The 21,036-nt window shown below is 56.4% G+C and overlaps 1 protein-coding gene across 5 annotated transcripts in view; it reads left to right on the top strand.

Moving 5' to 3' along the window:
- Nucleotides 1-20,469, top strand: part of TJP1 (tight junction protein 1) — a 147,775-nt gene extending 127,306 nt beyond the window's left edge. For 3 of the 5 annotated variants that reach the window (XM_036232055.1, XM_036232058.1, XM_016154893.2), the window contains 12 exons: nucleotides 1,052-1,134; nucleotides 1,763-1,973; nucleotides 2,259-2,359; nucleotides 5,359-5,709; nucleotides 6,880-7,773; nucleotides 7,902-7,996; nucleotides 9,170-9,397; nucleotides 12,320-12,495; nucleotides 13,489-13,966; nucleotides 15,444-15,661; nucleotides 16,565-16,708; nucleotides 19,017-20,469. In XM_036232055.1, the coding sequence (XP_036087948.1) occupies nucleotides 1,052-1,134; nucleotides 1,763-1,973; nucleotides 2,259-2,359; nucleotides 5,359-5,709; nucleotides 6,880-7,773; nucleotides 7,902-7,996; nucleotides 9,170-9,397; nucleotides 12,320-12,495; nucleotides 13,489-13,966; nucleotides 15,444-15,661; nucleotides 16,565-16,708; nucleotides 19,017-19,111 (3,074 nt within the window). In that variant the 3' untranslated portion in view covers nucleotides 19,112-20,469. The remainder of the gene's footprint in view (nucleotides 1-1,051; nucleotides 1,135-1,762; nucleotides 1,974-2,258; nucleotides 2,360-5,358; nucleotides 5,710-6,879; nucleotides 7,774-7,901; nucleotides 7,997-9,169; nucleotides 9,398-12,319; nucleotides 12,496-13,488; nucleotides 13,967-15,443; nucleotides 15,662-16,564; nucleotides 16,709-19,016) is intronic. The other 2 variants (XM_036232056.1, XM_036232057.1) reach the window with 2 other exon arrangements.
- Nucleotides 20,470-21,036: the final 567 nt, after the last annotated feature.

The raw sequence follows: 21,036 nt of genomic DNA on the forward strand, positions 1-21,036 counted from the left end.
TCTTGACAGTGTCCCAAAGGCAGGAGGGAGCGGGTCGCAGGGCGGGCGCAGCGCCTGGCAGCCGTGGGCCCGGCGGGAGACCCTTGGTGGCACTGAACCGCGTGCCGCTGAGCTGAAGAATCAGCTCTGCCTTGTCATTCTCTCGCTTTTCCTTGAGCTGCTGGTGAAGTTCAGTGAGGGTGTTTATTTTCTGAAAGTCCAGGCCTGCAGGAACATGATAGTGGAATCTGAGCAAGTTAGAAAATGTTTATTTTGATTCCCCCTTAGTTCCTTAGTTTGATCACACTTTTTCAGAAGAGGTCACTGTTTATAGATAGCGTTCGCCTGCAGTGCGTCTCTGCGTCGAGGGATGCGCCGATGTGTGGCGGTCTCACCCCAGCGCCCCGGCCAGTGTTGCTGACGCCTGTGCACCTGCCCCTTAGTGGCTGGCGCGGCTCTGGCCAAGACAGGCCTCCTCACGTGTTCTCAGTGCCTGACAGATGGCACCGTTTTCTCAGATGTCACAGTGCGAGACAGGTTTGGACGCAGTGCCATGCCAAACCATGTTGGAGCGCTAGGCAAAAGGCAAAAGGCAAAAAGCGCATCCCTGTCTATGTGTTTGTGGTTTTTTAATGGCCAACTGTTTTTGAGAATATTAAAGTAGTTGGCAATTTTTTTAAGAACACGAAAAATATGCACATTAAAACATTATTTTAAGTTTAAATACCTTATTTATACCAAACAATTTGAAATTGTACTCTCTTAGCTTTAATGGAAACAGAGCTCATCAATATCATTTTAAATCTACTGTTTAAAATCTCATTTTCAATTGAGAGAATTGCTATACTTAACAGGTTCTTTTGATCAAGTGACTGTCTTAAATCACTTCTACGCAAGGTTTGTTCTGAGTGAGTGGGCGGTGGGGGCTGCTGGCCGCTCGTGGGTGGGGCCCGTGGTGCGCAGGGTGTCCTCGCAGCCAAGCACGGCGGAGCCCCGCATATCCGCAGTGCCCGCAGCCGGAGACTCTGATCTGACCAATGTGACGTTTGTTTTGTCCTGACTTCGTGAATAGAAAGTGAACCGCGAGATGCCGGCACTGACCAGCGTAGCTCTGGCATTATTCGTCTTCATACAATAAAGCAGATAATTGATCAAGTAAGTTATTAAATATTGTTCTACTTAATTATAAGCTGCGAATGTCGTTTTTGGGTGGGATGGGTTTGGTTACCTTGAATGTAGGAGGTGGTTTTTCTAAAATGGTGCCTGGTATACCGTAAGAAAAGCCTCACCAAAAGGCGTCGTACTAATAATCACTTTGAAAAGAGTAGTGTTGACATACATCACAAGATGACCTTTGCCGCAAAGAAGCGCACAGTGTCCAGATATGTTAACGGACGGAGTTTGCATTTCAGTGGGACAGTTCAGGTTGCGCTTTGGCGTTTACGGGACGGGTGTATGTTGGTACGCTGCAAGGTCGCGCCGGGCACGTGACATTGCTGTGCCTGTTGTCACTCTCACTGAGCACAGGTGATGTAGTCCGCTTGCAGGTGGTACAGTATCTTAGGAGTGAGCTGGTTAGAACGTTTTATTTTTAAATTGGCTAGGAATTGCACTACATTAACTTGTGATTACCAATTTTGTGATCTGTGCTCATGAGACATTTTGGAGCTCCGTTAAAGGTCCATTTCTATTGCACTGTAGTTTAGTCTCTGACTTTTTCTGAAGGGGATGATTCTTAATGAACTGTGTCTGACGTCCTTGTTTAATTTTTCTGTGTCTCCAGGACAAACATGCTTTATTAGACGTGACACCGAACGCAGTTGATCGCCTGAATTATGCCCAGTGGTACCCGATTGTTGTATTTCTCAACCCCGATTCTAAGCAAGGTGTGAAGATGATGAGAATGAGGTTATGTCCAGAATCGCGGAAAAGCGCCAGGAAATTATACGAGCGGTCTCACAAGCTTCGTAAAAATAATCACCATCTTTTTACAAGTGAGTGTTCTGTCAGTTCAGAGTGTCTGGGTGATGATATGTAGCCAAAAACATGTTGTTCATGTATAAAATCTCACATAACCATTGTCCGGAAGGCTTCCTGCCGCAGCAACAGGCGCCAGGCAATCGACAGCACGTGTGCCGGGGCAGAAACGCCACAGGCTTGTGCCCGGACACCGTCCTTCACATAACCCCGTGATGGCGCCCGAGCCCTCAGCAGGCTTGCGTGGGTCCCGACTTTTGGCCGTGTTCGCACCGTAAACGATGTCGCTCATTTATTTTCAGCTACGATTAACTTGAACTCGCTGAACGACGGCTGGTACGGTGCCCTGAAGGAAGCGGTCCAGCAGCAGCAGAGCCAGCTGGTGTGGGTTTCCGAGGGGAAGGTGAGGCCGCTTCACCTGTGTGCCGGGCTGGGTCGCGGGGTGGATGCTTTCGAGTCCCTTGTTTTCTGTTCAGAGCAGCTGCAGTGGGGTAGCTGGGGGAGAGGAAACGCCTGGGTGTTTCTGATTGTGCGTGGGGTTAATGGAAGTTTTTCTGATAGCAAGAGATTCAGTCACGCAGCTGCCAACAGCCCTTCAGTGTTGTTCCTCAGGAGAGTTCTTAGCTTTTGACTGAAGGAGCCGGCCCGCGCTCCGTGCTGCCTGCCCGGCTGGGGACGACTTTGACCCTGGCGTCAGTTTCCTCTCTGGAGGATGAGGGCCGTCGGGCAGGCGAGGTGCGCGTCCCCAGGATGCTGTCTTCGGCACATGAGATTCCACACGTGCTGAGCGAGCAGGCGCATCCTGGCTGGGCCATGCTGCCTCCTGTGGCGCCTGGGAGAACAGTGGCCCCAGCACGATGAGGAGTCCTAGGAAGGAGCGTCCTTCGCTGCAGTGTTGAAGCCACTCCCCAGATTCGTACCGAGGGAGTTTTTTTTTTTTCCACTCAGCACCTTTTAATGTTCTCGCAACATACTAGGAAATGCTGGACAGAGCAGTACGTCCTCATGGGCTTAGAGTTTATATATGCAGCCAAATGACCAGCTTTAAACAAACAGCCCCTTTCTGTCGTCCGTCTCTGTGGTTTTGGAGTCCTCTGTGATGGGGAAGGTCTGTTGGTTTTGTTGGGTGGGATTGTAGCTTTCTCGAAGTATCCATTTGGAAGTACCCTTTATTTTCAGTGTCTCTGACCTTCAGACCAGGACACTGTTAACACGTGTGGTTGCTAGGGAAGGCTGAGACTGTCCGTTTCGTTTTTGTTCTGTTCTTCCCGTCTCGTCGGCTTGGGTTTCATGTGTCGGCCCCTGCATGGCCCCGCCCCCTGGCTGCAGATGCTCTGGCAGTGCATGCTGCATGCGTGCGGCCCCCACGCCCTCACCCGGACAGCACGCAGCCTCTGCACGAGGGACGCCGGCGCACACAGGTCTGGGGGTGTCCGCTGCTCCCGCCTGCAGGCGCGTGCCAGAGCCATGCCACCCTCGTCAGCACCCCTCTGGGGCGGGACTGTGCACATGAGGCCACGGTGACTCACTGACACGTTCAGCGGACACCTGGTGGACAGACCGCGGTGGGCGAAGAGCCCACTGCGCCGCCTCGCAGCCGCACGCTGCCACACGCCTGCGGCCTTGGCTCGCGGGGCCTGCAGCCCCTCCACGCTGGTCGCCCGTGACGGCGCAGGCCTGTCGGCGCCGTGTGCCGTGCAGGACACTCGTAGCCGGCACTGCCGATTCTGGGAATGGGGCTGGATTAGGGACGCAGAGTGCGCTGCTGCCGACCCGAGGGGCTTTTTTAGGCACACGTCCTCACTCTTTAATTTTCCTTTCTGATACTGTTGTGGGTTCTTTTCTTTGCTTGGGTTTATAAATATGGGTCCCAGCTTCTGCATTAGAAAAGTAGCTTGTTTATCATTGGGTAGCTTGACGCACGGTGTAGATCAGAAGAGGTGGTTGTCATTTAAGTCAGGCTCAACTTTTCCCACCCCCTTCCGTTCCGGTGCATTTTACTTGAATGGTCAGGTCCTGAGTGAAAGCGCTTCAGCTCACGTTGACGTCCCGAGCTAGTGACTCTGATCTAAGTGCTACGGAGGGTCCTTTTTGCAGGGTCTGACTCAGTCTCGTACGTCGCCTACAAGCCCACGAGAAGTCATCCTGAGGCCGCCTTAGCGTGTAGGCATGTGGCATGGTCTGGCTCACAGCCACCCAGGGTCCTCATTTACTTGTGCATGTCGTACTGCGGCAAGAGCCGGGTGGGCCGTGAGTTCCAGCTGACCCTTCCCCGAGGCCTTGAGTGGCTCCTGGCCAGCTCCTGGGACACCGTCTTCCAGCACCCGGCCAGGTAGAGGTCGGAGTGGGAGTGGGGCACGTTCTGCAGGAGCTTTCATAGAGACGAGAAGCCGTTCGGGTGGGCAGACTGCGGGAATGGGGGCCGAGCCCTGGGGCTCACTGTCCCGCATCCCTCAGGCACCCTGTGAGGCACCCTGTGGGACACCAGGGCCACCAGGGCTGGGCACGGCCTGGGCTTCCGTGTCAGGAAGGCGCACTCGGCGTTAGCCTGCCAGTGCCAGCTCCACCCAGGCAGCTCAGGCAAGGATCCATGTCCCAGAGCCCGCCGGAGTGGGACAGCGACCGCGTCTGGACGCTGGATCCCCCAGCTCTCGTGCCTCACTGGGCCCGGTGCCCGGGCTCCCCTGTCGGGCCTCCCTGTCAGACCCAGACGTGGTTTCAGTGGTGACCAGCAACAGCACCCTTTCCGTGAGAGGCTCCTCGTGCCTTCCTGGTCCGCTGCCGGGCAGCACAGGCCGCTCGCGCCCGCAGCTCCCAGGCCCCGCGAGGGGCTCGGGGCCGGCCTTCCCCCTCACTGTCCGGGGAAACGAGGGAGGACGTCCCTAGGTCAAAGAGGCAGCCCACACTCAGGTGCTGCTTTCCTTACAGAAGCTTTCAGGCTGAACACCAACCTTTTTAAAAAGCCGTTTTTTTCACGTGCACACGCGTGCTCACGGAGCCTGGACCGTGGCGTTTGGTTCTGGGGTGGTTCGCGCGTGCATTGCTGTTGCTATGTCCTGGTGTCCTGGGCTTGGTCTGATGGCCTTCTCCATCCTTGCTTCACGCTGACCAGCTAGCGACTGGCTAGGTTTCAAACCCAAGTGGCACCAGGGTCCCTTCACTGTCTTCTGGGGCCAGGCCCAGTGTGGTCCTGACAGGCCAGCGTCCTCGTCACCCACGCCCGTCACACCTCACAGGGTGCTCCGTGTGTCTGCATGTGTGCTTGGCCTTTCCTCACCAGAGGTTTGAGAAACAGATGTGATTTCTTCAGAGAAAAATACCCTTGCGCTCTCCCTTTTTAAATGAAGGTCATCTCTCAAAGAACTACTGAATAAATCTTTAATTTACTTTTATTTGACCCAGGCGGACGGTGCTACAAGTGATGACCTTGATTTGCATGACGATCGTCTGTCCTACCTGTCAGCCCCAGGTAGTGAATACTCAATGTATAGCACGGACAGTAGACACACTTCTGACTATGAAGACACAGATACAGAAGGCGGGGCCTACACTGATCAAGAACTAGACGAAACTCTTAACGATGAGGTTGGGACTCCACCGGAGTCTGCCATTACACGGTCCTCTGAGCCCGTGACAGAGGACTCCTCTGGGATGCACCACGAGAGCCAGACACACCCTCCTTACCCACCACAGGCGCAGCCACAGCCAGCCCATAGAGTAGACTCCCCTGGACTTAAAACTGCCTCTCAACAGGTAAGCAGCCAGCATTGACGCCTCGTAGTCAGGTGCCTTGTCCAGTGTTGCAGCATGTGGTGATGGAGTTTAAGAATGTTCTGTCCTTTCTCCGGGTTAAGAATTAAGTTTTAATTTCAAGTTGAGGATACCAAGACTTCATTCTAAACCTTGTGTGTTCATCTCGCGCAGCTGGGCTGTGCTTTCGTTTGCTTGTAGGGCCTGAAGTCACAGGGTTGGTGTTCCGCACGCTAAGAGTGCACGTCTGCCAACCACGGTCCACGGAGGTGGGAGGCTAGCGGTGAACAGGAAACACCATGCTTAGAATGTTCTAAACGCTTCACGGGAAGGGGAAGCCTCATCTCCAGTCCCTTACCTTTTGCCTGAAACACCCAGCATCATCAGCCTCTAGCGCTAGTCACAAAGTAGAATTCACTGCCATCACACTGGGGGGGCCCTCACCCCCATCCCCACCCCCGCCCCCACACCTTCCCCTGCTCACTCAGCGCAAGCTGACGCTGTACGAACACCACGTGCCGTGGCAGCTCATGTAACACTAAGCGATCTGGAGGTGCACCTGTCGCGTGTGGCCCCAGCACAGGTACCCGTGCTCTCCGCTGCCCCTCAGTCTGGCCCGTGACCACTGGCTCCCCCTTGGCGTCCCTGTGCTTCGTGGCTGTGGGCGTGCACACCGTAGCGCTTCCGGCTCGCTACAGGTCGTGCGGCTCTGTGGCTTGCATGGCTTCCCGGGGCGTCCGGTCATTTGAGAACAGTCCTTTTCATTGGGATTTGTGCTTGATATTTTTATTTTTGGTTTTAGCTTTCAGCATCTTCCAGAATTCCTTACTATGTAGTTGAGCCCTATCATAAAGTATTTTTATGTTTTAGAAGTTGTGGTGTCCATAAATTTTAATGACTTCTATTTTCAATGTCCAAATCAAGTGGAATCAGTAGTTCAGTGCAATAGTTTTCTACTAAATTTAATAATTATCTTTAACTCAGTTTTTATTTAGTACATCCTAAAACATCAAAGTTCCTACCCCCATTATAAGTTGTGAGCCTTCACTTAAATTGGCTGTCTCCAGTGACAAATGGTAGAACAGACGTTTTCACATAGTAAATCAGTTTTGTCTATTACAGCAGACTAGAACCTAAAGCAAGCCTGCGTACTCACCATGCCTTCTCCTACAGGTGTACAGGAAGGACCCCTGTCCCGAGGACGTGACGAGGCAGACCCTCGTTCTAAAGCAGCCGGCCGGCAGCCACGCCGGGCAGAGGCCAGACAAGGGGCCCCGTGTGAGCTACGACACTGCCCCCCAGCACGCAGCGGAGCAGGCCGGCCGGGGCCTGGAGCAGCCGCCGTATAGATACGACTCCTCGGGCTGTCCGGACCCGCTTTCCCAGAACCTGGCCCCGCGCCTGCGCTACGAGGAGCGTGTGCCCGCCTACGAGGACCGCGTCCCCGCCTACGAGGATCGCTGGGCGTACCACGATGACAGGCAGCCCCCGCCGCCTCGGCCGGCCTTCGAGAGTCAGCCCCTGCGAGACCTCGACGCCAGGCAGCACCCTGACGAGCCCTCGGAGCGAGGATACTTCCCCCGGTTTGAAGAGCCAGCCCCTCTGTCCTATGACAGCCGGCTGCGCTATGACCAGCCACTGAGGACCTCCACCCTACGACACGAGGAGCCACCGGCTCCGGGGTACGACCTGCACCACAGATACCGGGCAGAGGCGCAGCCCTGCTCCTCAGCGGGCCCTCGGGCGTCCGAGCCCAAGCAGTATTACGACCAGTACGTGCGCAGTTATGAGCAGGTCCCGGCCCAGGCCTTCGGCCCCGCGGCAGGCCCCCCCGAGCCTCTCCACGCTGCCGCGGCTGTCCCGCCTCTCGTAGCTGGGTCTCAGCAGAAGCCAGAAGGTCTGCCTGTGAGTACCAAGCCACTGCCGCCACCCCCGGCTGTAACTGAGGAAGAGGAGGACCCGGCCATGAAGCCGCAGTCTGTGCTCACAAGGGTGAAAATGTTTGAAAACAAAAGGTCAGTGTCGTTGGAGAGCAAGAAGGACGAGAACCACACTGCTGGGTTCAAGGTGAGCGCACGGCCCTGCCTTTCCTGCCGGCCCGCGTGGCACGTTCAGCGCTTCGCGGCCACGCCACGCCCACGAAGCCTGGCGTGTGATGGTCTGTTCCAGCGGCATCTTTGTCTGATTCTTTGCAGCCTCCAGAGATAGCGTCTAAACCTCCAGGTGTTCCCTTCGCTGGTCCCAAGACCACTCAGAATCAGTTCAGTGAACACGACAAAACGCTGTACAGGTGGGTTGCACTCGTGACGTTCACGGGTGCCGCTGACCGGGAACCAGGCCCTTGTAGCCCGTGGCGGCCTTGCACTGCGCCAGTGGGGGACAGGGAGGCGAGGGGCACTCTGTCCCCGGGTGCCAGCTGTCGGCCTTTCTGGTTAAATCCGGGCCTAGAGAGCAGAACGCAGGTCGTCGCCAGACCTTCATCACAGCTTTGTGCTCTTAGTTTCCGAGTTCATTCAGGTGTGCAGACTCGGAGGGGCTGGCGCAGGGGATCAGTGCCTCCGTGAGCACGCGCTCTGGGCTGGCGGCGTACTCAGTGCTCGGGGCAGTGAGGGGAGAACGGTTTTTCCCCCACTGAAGCGCGCCCCCGAGGCCTAGCAGGGTTGTGTTCACAGGGCGTGGCAGAGCCAGAGGGAAGCCTGGCCAGGGTGGCCTCGTCCCCTGCTGACAAGGGAAAGGCTGGACGAGGCAGCCGTCTTCTGCCTGACTCACAGGTGTTACTCGCTCACGTCTGTACTCGTGAGAAAGAGGAACTGCAGTGCGCCTTTTCCTGGCACTCTAGCAATGTCTGATGCTTTTCATGAAGCCATTTCTTCTAGCCAGCAACATCATCAGCAAATGAGCTGTGTCACATCAGATAAATTCGGGAGACCCGAAGCTTAGCCCCCTGCCCTTTTTTTGGTGTAAAACTTAAGTTGATCCATTTTTGACACAGTTTCTAAACTTCATGTTAGTGATGTGTTCGCTTGGTAACTTGCTTCTCTCCCAGCCCTGCTTCCTATGCCCTCTGGGACTGTGGCCTGTGTAGAGCCATTTCCCTATGTGAGGGTCGTTCCTTGGTCCTGGTCTGAAGTTCTGAAAGGCCTTTAGAGCGGTTACATCCTGTTACTTGTTGAGGACGTAGCTGGTTGGGCTCGGGGAAGCGTCTGTTCCCTTCTTTCTTCCTGATCCACTGCTTCCGACCTGCCCGGAGGCCTCTCGCCAGTCACCCAGCTCCGTGGGCCGAGCTGTCTGACTTGGGGTGGAGACCGCAGTGCTGAAGACGTGGCTTCGAGCGTCCACTCCAACTGTCGGCCAGACCCCGAAGCACCTAGCAGTTGGTGATGTGTCACGGGACGCGATTGTGTCCCCCTCCCTCTGTGAAAGTAGCACCTGAAACGCTGTCCCACTTGCCATTCGTTGTCAGGATCCCAGAACCTCAGAAACCTCAGCCGAAGCCACCGGAAGACATCGTGCGGTCAAACCACTACGACCCCGAGGACGACGAGGAGTATTACCGGAAACAGCTCTCGTACTTCGATCGAAGAGGCTTCGAGCACAAGCCTTCCACGCTCACCCCTGCTAGCCAGCTCTCGGAGCCTGCCACACCCGTGCATTCTCAGGGGCAGCCTAACTTTTCCAGTTACTCTTCAAAGTAAGTTATCTCACCTTCGGAAAACGAGGTGCCGCGTGGGGTGCGACCGCGTCAGGTGGATGGAGTTGGGGGGCGGGAGCTGCGTCGGCAGCACGCTCTCGGCAGCGGTGGTCAGCCCTGCGGGCTCGCCGCAGCCCGGCGCCTGCGCGTTTTCTTCTTAGGACGCTGACATCAGAGGCAAAGTGTCACGCTAGGAACCGTGCCAGATTAGAGATGAGGGCGTGAACTGTCCCCCTGACGTCGGGACCCGCGAGCGTCTCTTTCAATGCTTTTTTTTTCTTCTTCTCTTCTGCATTTGTTTTTTAAATATAAAAATGGGTGTGGCGGGAGCAACACGGTGTGAAGGGAGAGCACAGAGGGTTGATTTTTTCCGTGGCGGGAGAGCGCCTCATCTTTGAGTACTGCAGCTTGGGGGCCCCAGGTCCCTGTGCCGCGATGTGGCTGGGCGGAACAAGGAGCGAGCCCTGGGCTTCTTGACCCCCGTCACTTTTTCTTGTTATCCATCACTCCCTTCTGTTGGCTTGTGTCTCGGGTCTTTGTTGGTTTGTGTGCCGTCTTGTGGGTTTGGTCGGGGTACAGCCCCGCCGGTGTGGGTTCCTGTCTCCTGCCAGTTCTGCTTCTCGGGTTGAACCCCGAATGCCAGAGCATTTGGTACTGATGGGGACACGAGGCCACACAGGCACGAGCGAGTTCATGCTCCAACAGGACAGGCCCACGAGAACGGAAAACGGGCGTGGGCTCATGACAGATGCATTCACACAGCTGTGTGACCTGGCTAAGTGTGTCCTCGGTCCCTGGAGAGGGGGTATGGGAGGGGGAGGATCAGGGCTGCTGGGAAGTCTGAGCTCTGGCAGGCCGTGCTCACTTTGAAGGACCCATCCAGAGGGCCCCCCCCTCTGAGTAACCTTGAACCCAGCTGGTCAGATGCAGCGCCCCCATTATGACTGGGTCCACTTGGTTGAGCCGACACAGCAAAAAGCCATCCCAACCTGCTTTTTCCCACAAGCCAGCATCGGGAGCAAAGGCTGGGAACCTTTCTTCCGCCGTCCTCCGTTTACGTCTCCATCTGCAGGGGAAAGGCGTTCACACGCACTGCAGGCGGTGCACCCACAGGCACCGTGGGCTTGCCCGGCACCTCGCGTCTGGAGGGCCCAGGCTGGGTCGGGGCAGCCTCGGGAATGTGGCCGTCACTGTTAGCTGTCACCGTCAGCCTCCTCACGCTCACTCCCGTCGGAGGGGGTCTGGGCGGAGGCCCAGGAGAGAGATTTCACTAATCCTCTCACTTGGGAACTGCCATGGAGCCTTGAAAAAATACATTTAAGTCTAAAGAAAAGTCAGCGAAAAGCTTTGTTGGGGAATCAGGTGGCAAGGCGTTCATCTGGTGTGTAACCTGCGGGCAGGGTCCTGGCCAGCGCCCCGGCTCTGGGGCTGGGGGTCCCCGCCGAAGGTAGCCACGCCCCGAGGGGTGCGTTTCCCACTCGCAGGCTCACCGGCGCCCGCCGGGGTCAGCGTGGCCGTCGTGCGGTGCACGTCGCCGCGCGCCTTCCCGGGGCTTCTCGCAGCGCCTCTTGCCTGCCGCTCTTCGTGGAGTATCGCCTTCGCGCTCGGCTGCTGCTGCTCCCTGTCCTGCTGCTTCATCTGGTTCCCGCCTCGGCGCCCCTCGAACAGCACAGCGGAGGGGCAGCGGGGTGTGGGAACGGGGTGCGGGGCAGGCTCGGACGTGCGCTGCTCGCTCCCGTCCCAGTGAGGGGGGCGAGCGGGAGCGCGCCTGACCAGGGTGCGTACGGGGTTACCTCACCGCACGTTCCCAAGCCGGACGAGGGTTAGCGATGCGTTTTTTATAGATCAAGTTATTCTGATACAGTGGATGCGTATTTTTGGGTCGATATTTGAAGATGACATGAGCTCCATTTGCTGCAAATTTCTTGGTTAGATTGACGATTTTCTTTCGTTTTTCTGTTGCGCTCGCTTTGCCATCACCTAGATGTCTTGGCTTTCACACTAGCTGTGACTGCTTGAGAAGGAGCGTCAAGTGGTAAGACCGGCGTTCGCGCCAGGCCGTCACCTGAGGTGTCCCTCGCTGTGTCGTTGGCGTTACGTGCACTTCCTGTCTCAGTGCCCGAGAACAAGATAACGGCGCAGTGTATAGCTGGCGCCGAACCCGGGCCTCCTCAGCGGGAGTCTCCCGGGGCGTGCGTCCCACGTGTCCCTGTCAGCTTCCGTGCACGTAAAGCCAGGGCAGCTTTGGCGCTCTGCAAGGTTTGGGTGGCAGCGTTGCAATTGTGGGTCTACTTAAAAGGCTTCTTTTGTGTGGCTTTTTTACATGACATGTTAACAATTGGCAACTTAAATGAGCCCGTAAAATTAACCAATAATTACGCTAGAAATTGTTAAAAAATGGATCTGGTGAATTTTAAAGTAAATTAAAAGATGTCGGTTTTTCTGTTCTGGAACACAGCCACGTTCATTGGTTTACACGCTGCCTGTGGCTGCTGTGGGGCAGGGTGTGACAGAGACCCCCGTGGCCCCAAAGCCGAAAACATTTACTGTCCAGCCCTTCACTAAGAACTCTGCCGACCTGTCTCTGACGTCAGTTTTCGGGGTGCTCTGCGTGTGCCGGCAGCCAGGGCTTTGTGCCTCCACACAACTAAGTGCTATAAGTATACCCAGAATTCCACCTGCCTTTGGTGCCACCTTCTGGATGTTACGCTGATAGTCTTAAAGTTCCTGTGCCGTCTCTACATTCTTGTGCTGATGAATGGTTGGATTTGTACATTTCAGAAGAGTAACTACCTAAATCTCTTAAGAAACTGTAACATTTCTAGATTTTTTTTAAAAAACATGGGGATGTTTAGAGGAATGAGAACTTGTAAATGTGAGTCCACATTTTCAGGTGTTGGCGTTTTCTTCATTTTTTCACAGGGGAAAGTCGCCTGAAGCTGATGCTATGGATAGGTCGTTTGGCGAGAAACGCTATGACCCCGTGCAAGCCACGCCCCCGCCGCCTCCGTTGCCTGCCCAGTACGCCCAGGCGCCCCAGCCCGGCTCCGCCTCTTCCCTCGCCCTCCACACCCACGCCAGGGGGGCCCATGGCGAAGGTAGGACGGGCGGAAGCCGGCTGTGGCGACTCGTGGCGATACTCTGAAAACTTCCAAGCAAAAATGGTTTTTCATGCAGGGAACACATACTTGAAACTCTTAGGCTAGAAACAGCGATAACTAAGGATTTCATTAAAAGTACATTTCCTGTTTTCATGACTAGGAACATTATGTTGGATAAAACCATTAGCTAAATTTTAATGTTTCATTAACCTAGTTCAGCTTCTAGAAGTATAGTTATTTAGCAGCACGTCTGAATCTAAATATTCAGATGCTGGTTCTTAATGATTCTCATGTTCCTTCACACAGGGACGCAGGGAAGCCGTAGTGTCATGTTTCACGTGTCCCTCAGCACCTCGTTTATGTTCCCTGGCGAGATCACAGCGAGGTGCTAATGTGCAGGCCCGCCGTCACCTCAGAGCTGCGTCTCCCTGGGTTTTGGCCCATGTTGACCGCTTCCCTCTCTCTGAGCAGTGACCGTCCTCCCCTAACTCATGCCGACCCTCTTCACGGGCCCTGGCCTGGGGCCCTTCCAGCTGCCTCTCACACTATGGTCACATCACTTTACCTTTCGTCAGGCTCCTTGAAAGGGACACTGTTCCCTCCTCCCCAGACCCCGTTTCTTATTTGGCCCTTTAAAAAAAAAAAAAAAAAGTAACAAGCTGTGTGTTTTCCCCTAAATCGCACCACAGCTCATCCTTCCCCGGGCCACTGGTGGCTGCGAGCTGGCTCCTGCGGCTGCCGTGCGCGGGACGTTGGAGAGGGGTCTCTGACGCTGTGGAGGCCACCGGGGCAGCAGGTGCACGGATAGCAGCACACACGTCCTTGCCACTGTGGGCCCCTCAGTGCCACCCCTAGCCGTGGCCACACTGAACCGGGCCCTGAACCGAGCCTCAGCTGTGGCTCCAGCACGAGCTGCGACGGGAGAGACGCCGCAGGGTGCGCGGACGTCTTTCGCGAGGCCATAAACGCTCGTGTTTGTGTGTGTTCCAGGCAATGCCCTGTCATTGGATTTCCAGAATTCCCTTGTGTCCAAGCCAGATGCACCTCCGCCTCAGAGCAAGCCCACAGCTCTCAGGGCGCCGGGCCGGGACGACGCCGCGCAGGCCACCTTCCACCCGCAGAGGAGCTTCCCGGACAGAGCACCGGCCGGCGCGGCCGAGCAGGCGCCGAGAACGGGCGCCCCGGCCTACAGCCGCTTCACGCCCAAGCCCTACACCGCGGCCGCGCGGCCGTTCGAACGCAAGTTTGACAGCCCGAAATTCAGTCACAACCTTCTGCCAAGCGAAGCCACGCACAAACCTGATGTCTCTTCCAAAGCCCCCACGTCTCCAAAAATGCTGGGGAAGGCGCACGGCTCGGCACAGCCGCTCGAGTTCGACAGTGGCGTCGAGACGTTCTCCGTCCGGGCGGAGAAGCCCAGGTACCAAGCGAACAACGTCAGCTCAGTGCCCAGAGCCGTCCCGGTGAGGTGAGGTTCTGCCCGGCCTTGCGCCTGTGATCTGCCTAGCGCGAGTCGATGTGGTTTGTGTGATAGCCATAGCTCAAACTCTGAGCCATGTTGTCCAGAGTCTTGCTGCCATAACTACCAGTACGCGGAAGGCACAAGGTAGCATCAGTCAGATGACGTTCACATGCTAGGCAGGTACCGTCGTCCCCGATTTACCGCGATTGCAGCTGAGTGACATTGTGGTTTGCCCAGGGTCACACAGGCAGGGTGAGGGGGCCTCGGTCAGGCCTGGCCATCCGCCCTCAGCCTGTACACAGCCAGCCATGGCTCCTCGTAACCTTTGACCTTCCACTGGCGAGGGACGTTGGAGGTCCTCGCAGCACGAGCATCTGTGTTCCCCGTTCGCTGTGTGTTCAGAAGTGTCGTTAAAAAGGGACGTGGGAGCCTCCCAGGGCTTGTGAGTGTCAGCGGTTCCTTTTGAAATCAGAGTGAGCGCGGACGGGCAGGGCGGGCCCAGGTCCACCGCCCTTTCCAAGCCCAGCGCTGGCAGCACTCCCCAGGCCCGAGGCCCCGCGGACCTCCTCCCCAAGAGCCGCCACCTCCCTCGCCCAGCTGTCCCGTCTGTCACTGCGCCCGTCCCCAGGAGTATGGCCGCCCCACCCTCCACAGGCTTCATTTTGTTGGCCCAGCTACCCCCTCACTTTTAGGCCCTGGCTCAAAATTTTGCTTCCAGAGGCGTTGATGTCTCCATAATGGAAGCAGCTGTTGAGCTAAGTTAGTGCCCGTCTCTTTCCCGGGTGTCTGGGCTGTGTCCCCTCCAAAGGCCTCATTACCTGGTGGAGCGGGGAAGGCTTGCCTCTGACAGCAGGAGGTGGGAAGGGGAATTGTGTGCGCACCCACCATCCTGGGGGCTGCAGCGCCCACATGCTTTCACCAGGCTGGGGTGCCCCCAGTGGTGAGCTGCCTTGCATCTCAGCGGAAGGAAAGGGGGTGCTGCCCACTGAACCATGACTTGCCATCCGATTCCAAACACCAGGTTTGTGGATGTGAAACCATGCACTGCAGCGGTCGGGTGAGCGAGGTGTGTGGTCCTCGTGCGTTCTGGATACAAAATTCGGGGACGAGGGCACCTTGGGAGGCGCCTTCCAAAGCGGAATCAGTGTCTAACCTCGGAAGCTGAGCAGGCTTGGGCCTGGTTAGTACGTGGATGGGAGACCACCTGGGAAGACCAGGTGCTGTAGGCATCAAAAATAAAAAATGAGGGATTGTAACCCGACAGGGTCCTTGCAACCTGTGAAGTCAACCAAGGGTTGCCTCGCCTAAAAAAAAAAAGTGGGGTCAGTTTCTCCAGGAGGAGCGTGTTTCATTACCCCTGCGAGTCACTGTCACCGAGCGCTCGCTGGTGGAAGTGAGTGACTCCGGTCGCACAGAGAAAGGGAAGAGAAACGAGGTGGCAGGCGCGCGGTGCGGCTCACTCACAGCACGTCTGTGCTCTCAGTCCCTCAGCTGTGGACGAGGACGCCGAGGAGGACGGGCACACCGTGGTGGCCACGGCCCGGGGCGTGTTCAGCAGCAACGGCGGGGTCCTGAGCTCCATCGAGACAGGCGTCAGCATCATCATCCCCCAGGGGGCCATCCCTGACGGCGTGGAGCAGGAAATCTACTTCAAGGTCTGCCGGGACAACAGCATCCTGCCGCCCCTGGACAAGGAGAAAGGTAGCCGCCCTCGCTGTCCCGCCCGTCTGCCGCCCGGCACGCTCCCTCCATCGGCAGTGGGGGTGGCACGGGCTGCCCAGACCCTCCCCACGGTGCGCGTCCCTTCTGGTGCAACTGCGCGACCGTGGCAGGCCGTCACCACGGGCGGTTCCTCCACCTGTCTGCCGGGCTGTGCTAGCTGCCCTCGGCACACTTGTCCTAGAGTCAGTCACCCTCCATCTCTAGAGAGGGGACAGGTAGCTCCCGCTGAGTCAGGCTTTACTCTGCGCCTGTCACTTGACAAGGCCTCCAGCTTTTCTCAGGGCAGCTGCCATCTGCTCCGTACCCCGGACCCAGTACTGGCAGCCACTCAGCAGGGTGAGTAGAGCCCGTCAAGGCTGCTACGCCGCGTGCCCGCGCGCCCCTGGTGGCGGCCATGTTCCCCGGTCCCCAGACCCCCTCAGCCAGCCAAGCACACACCTGTAGCTGCTGCCGCACACCTCACCGGGTGCCAGCATGCATCGGCTGGGACGAAGCCTGTAAACCAAGTCTGTAGCAGGCGCAGCCGAGGGCACCTGGCTGTGGGAGCCTGTGACGGACGCAGGGGCTGCCGGCCACGCGCCTCTTCAGCACTGAACACGGCCGTTCCGCATGGCGACGCATTGGCCTGTGAAACACGCCAGTTTCCAAGACTTAGCGTGTTGGTCACTTCTCGGCCTAATTTGGGGTTATATTGGGTCACAAAAATATTAAAATTTATGTCACCTCTTTTTTTTTTTAATTGTGGCTACTCAGCTTCTGGTGTGTTTTTCTAAAGTCGTTGCATCTGTGAGGAACTGGCCCCATTTGGTGCTGAAGGCTGTCGTGGGGGGCGGGGAGATCTGGCCTGAAGGAGGGCACCGTCTAACCACCCCTCCCCCACAGGCGAGACGCTGCTGAGCCCGCTGGTGATGTGCGGGCCCCACGGCCTCAAGTTCCTGAAGCCCGTGGAGCTGCGCCTGCCACACTGTGCGTCCATGACTCCTGACGGTTGGTCTTTTGCTCTAAAATCATCCGACTCCTCGTCGGGTACGCTGTCTTCACTCTGTCCTTTGGGGGCTTTGGGTGCTGTCGTTGATTGTCCCGGGCTGAGGGTGCTCCCCGTGCTGTCTGTCAGACCTCCGCCTCCCGCCCCGTGGCCTCGCGGGCACCTCCGGTGTCCCGGAGCTGCTCTGTGGAGCGTTGGCTGCCAACGAACAGGGAACGGCACAGACAGACGTTTGTCTTCTGGACAGCCATGGCCGGGCCAAAGGGGACTGTTTCTCGGTGTCCAGTGATGCTGTCTGTCCTGTCCAAATGTGTAAGGTGCAGTGGGAGAACTGAAGCCGTCCCACGTACGTGGGATGTCTTCTCACGAAGGCAGTGATCCCTTCTTGTGGGAGCTCCTGCTCGGGGCTGCTGTTCTGTCACTTCTCCGTCCGCAAAGCGGACGCACCAGGGGACCTGAGAGACAGGCCTCCCGCTGTGCCCACGTCTGCCGTGGCTTTCAGTGCAGAATGCTAAATCCCTTCTGTCACACGCACTACTTTAAATGGTTTTTGCTCCTAAATCATGATTTCAAAGCTTCCATCACGTTTTCACATTTCTCACTTCCTTGGGTGACTCAGTCAGTCACCAGTTGGAACGGTTCTGTGCTTTGTGTGTGGTTCACTTCAATTGAACCTGATGTAGAGAAATAAGAGTTCATAGTCCTGTCACTGACCTTGCGGAAAGCGGGCGAGCATCGTGCATTCTGGCTCAGTGCAGCGCACAGCAGCTGTCCCGTGTGCAGTGCGCAGGAGCACACTGCAGTGCTCCGCGAGGCACACCACAGGGGAGCATGTGTCTCGTGTCACGAGGACCCCTTGTTCTAGGAAAAGTGAGTTAATTTTAATGCACTCATCATTAAAGCTATTTCCTCAGGGGCTCCGCTGAGAAATATTAGCCTAGTTCATGTTGCTGAATTAACATTAATAAACTTGCATTTAGAACACGTGTCCACTGTGCCAGGCTGGGCCCTCACATTCCTGTTCTCACATGGTGGTTCCCAGATGGCACGTGACGCAGGGAGGACTTCTCCACTTATTCACTGTTTCATGCCGCAGGAGTTATTTGTTAGGTTGAAACACCTTTTTCCTGCATGAATTTGAACGTGTCCACGAGGACAGAGCTGCGCCTTTGTATGACTGCAGGATGCTTTGCTTCTCTAAGCCTCTGTAAGACATCAAGTGTAGATTTTGATAACTACTGACCTAATCCCAGAAGAAGTTTTAGTGTGTTAGAACCATGAGCCTAACGGTAAGATCGCTGAGTTCCTGTCCCGCCTCGCTGCCCAAAGAACGGGCTCTGTGCTGAGTGCACACCGGCCCTGCTGTGTCCCTCAGGTCTGGTCACTTGGGCTAAACGGCCGAGCCCGTCGTCCCTCAGATACTGCTCGGCGACACAGGTCCTCTGCAGGCAGGATTTCTCACTGCGGCGGGGGACTCTGTCATGGGGACTGTCGCGTGCATGGCGGGGTGTCCAGCAGCCTCCCTGGCCTTTGCCCAACAGGCGCCAGTAGCGACGAGCAGAACCATCTGTGAACGGTGTCCCTCCCTCATGGCTGCCGGCTGCTGCTCTCAGGGAAGCAAAAGTCAGCAACTTTGAATGTCACTTAACCTCAGCCACAGAGCCAGCCGGCCACTCCAGCCTTCCTCTTGCTCAGCACCCACTGCCAGGGCCCAGCCTCCAGCTGCGAGGCCCGGATGCCCCAGCGCTGCCTTGGGCTCAGTCAGCCCGGGCAGTTCCGTGCCTGGCGCAGGCCAGGGCACAGGTTCTGCCAAGCTTCCGGGCTTCATTTGCCAGTCTGTGGTTAGAGTAAGAAATGTGCCCTCAGCTCAAACGGGTGCCGTGGAGTTACCCTTCGAAATTCTGGAGCGGGAGAGGGGTGCCGTTGATTACATGCAGTTGGGCAAACTGGAACTGTCCCACACTCATGGCCCCCAATTTTTATTCACGTTTGTACAAGCACAAATGTGAAAATGTACGAAGAGAGCAATCTGAAACAGTTTTAGAGTCCTCCGAGTCCAGGGTCCGTCCCAGAAACGGAGCCCTTGAATGTCTTGGCTGCTGTGCAGGCTCCGATGAGTGGCCTCCGTGCCAGGTGTCCCATGTGGGGGCTTGACATTCTCATCCCCTACAGTGTGGCCACCCACTAATTCCGGTGCTCGTCCAGCCCTTAGAGGCCTGGTGTAGGCTAACAAGCTGGAGAAATAGAAGAAACTCGTATCGAAACGTATGTGTTTGTTTCCTTGTGGTCGCAAGGCATTGTGGCTGGCCGTTTGCCCAACTAAATGACGTGAACTTTTCTCTCTCATAGGTGACCCCAAAACCTGGCAAAACAAGTGTCTTCCTGGAGACCCAAATTACCTTGTCGGAGCAAACTGTGTTTCTGTCCTGATCGACCACTTCTAGCTCGTGGGCCGTAGGCGCGTGACCGCGTGCGTGGCCTGGGTCCGGCGGCCCGCGTCTCCGCAGAGCAGCGCTCTCAGGCGCCAGACTTTGCTGCCACTTGCCACCGCGGTGTTTGCGGCAAGCCCTCGGTCTGACCCGCGAAGACGCCACGGGCGGGAAACGTGCCGCACGGCGCGCGTCACTCCGCGTGTGGCCCGGGGGCACCGCTGGCCCGGGCTTCGCGGCGGTTGCTGTGCTTTCTCACGGTCACTGCTCAGCTTCGCGTCCTGGTTTCTGTGAAGACGCCGGCCAGCAAGGGGGCGCGTGTGGGGTCTGGCCCCTCCAGGGGACACTGTCCACCTTCGGCGGCCCTGGCCTGATGCTCACACTTTCTTATGCATGGGGCGGCAGTACACGTTTCAGATCGCACCTGGGGTACACAGCCGTGTCGTGGCCCTGGCGGCGTGTGTGGCAGGGGGTCGTGGTGGGGTCTGGTGACGACAGTTGCCGGTCATGCGTGGAAGGACGCCGAGGCACGCGGGCCGCTCCCGGGGCCTCGCCACAGACGTCCGGCCGGCAGGAGCCTCGCCCTCACGCTCCATCCTCACCCTCTCTCTGAGTTTTTATGGCTTTTGTGCACATTAGATACTGAATCATGAAAAAGATTGAGTGCATTGTGGATGCAACGGTTTCTGAAACGTATAATCAGCCAGAAGGAAATGATGCTGTGACTTGGGGGTTTTTTTCTTTTTTTTTTTTCTTTCTTTTTTTCTGTTCTTTTTTTTCGGCAAGGAGCAGTGATGGTTTTGTTTTTTTGGCTACGCATTTGAAAATTTTGATGTTTTAAGGATGCTTGTACATAATGCGTGCATACCACTTTTGTTCTTGGTTTGTAAATTAACTTTTATAAACTTTGCCTTTTTATACATAAACAAAACCAAGTTTCTTAAGGCGACCTTTGTACTCTCTCCCGTACCTCTTGAGCCTTGACCTTTGACCTCTGCAGCAATAAAGCAGCATTTCTATGACACACACAAGGTCATTTTTTTACAAAAAAAGAATGCACAGAGTTGTTACATTTTTAAGTGCTGCATTTAAAAGATACAGTTACTCAGAATTCTCTAGTTTGATTAAATTCTTGCAAAATATCCCTACTGTAATTTGTGATACAATGCTGTGCCCTAAAGTGTATTTTTTTACTAATAGACAGTTTATTATGGCACATCAGCACGGTTCCTGTTTGGATAATACACCACTACATTCTATTAATCAATAGATGTGACTGAATTTCTTTTGCTGTTATTAAAATCTCAAATTTCTAAATCTACAGAATAAAACTTTTTAAAATAAAGTGCCAGTTTGGTCTGTTTGCCCACTGATTTTAGTGTCACGCGACTATCTGTGATCCTGTTTTCGAGTCCTGGACACTAACGACGATCGGCCGGTCGCCTGGTGAGGCGCGTGCAGAACGTGACGCCTCGGGCCCGGCGAGAGGAGCAGGCGGCGGGAGAGCTTGGCGGGCTGCCCGCCGCATCTGCAGACGCGCACGTCACTGCGTCTGGGGGAGGACACGGCGCCCGGCGGCTGCGGAGGGGCCAGCGCCATGGCCGCCGACGCGGGTTTAACCCATCTGCGTCCCCAGCGCTTGACACGCACGCCCCGTCTTGGGCCCGTCCCCACAGTCGGCGTGTACGATGTGGGACGCGTCCCTTGCGCCCCTTCTTGCTGAGCCCCTCGGGCCATGGCGGGCGGCGGTCTCTGACCTGATCCTTGCTCCTTTTTGTGGGTGTGACAGAAACGGACTCCTATACGACGGAGCCGCGGAGCCTGGCTCTGTCCCACGCACGGCTCCGAGACGCGCGCGGGAAGGTGCGCCTGTCACTGCCGGAAGCGGCCTCTCTCCCACGGTGGCGGCACCGTCCGTGGAGGCCCAGCCGCTCCGCGCT

This window comes from Rousettus aegyptiacus, unplaced genomic scaffold (assembly GCF_014176215.1).
Source record: "Rousettus aegyptiacus isolate mRouAeg1 unplaced genomic scaffold, mRouAeg1.p scaffold_m13_p_14, whole genome shotgun sequence".
In the NCBI taxonomy this organism is placed as follows: Eukaryota; Metazoa; Chordata; class Mammalia; order Chiroptera; family Pteropodidae; genus Rousettus; species Rousettus aegyptiacus.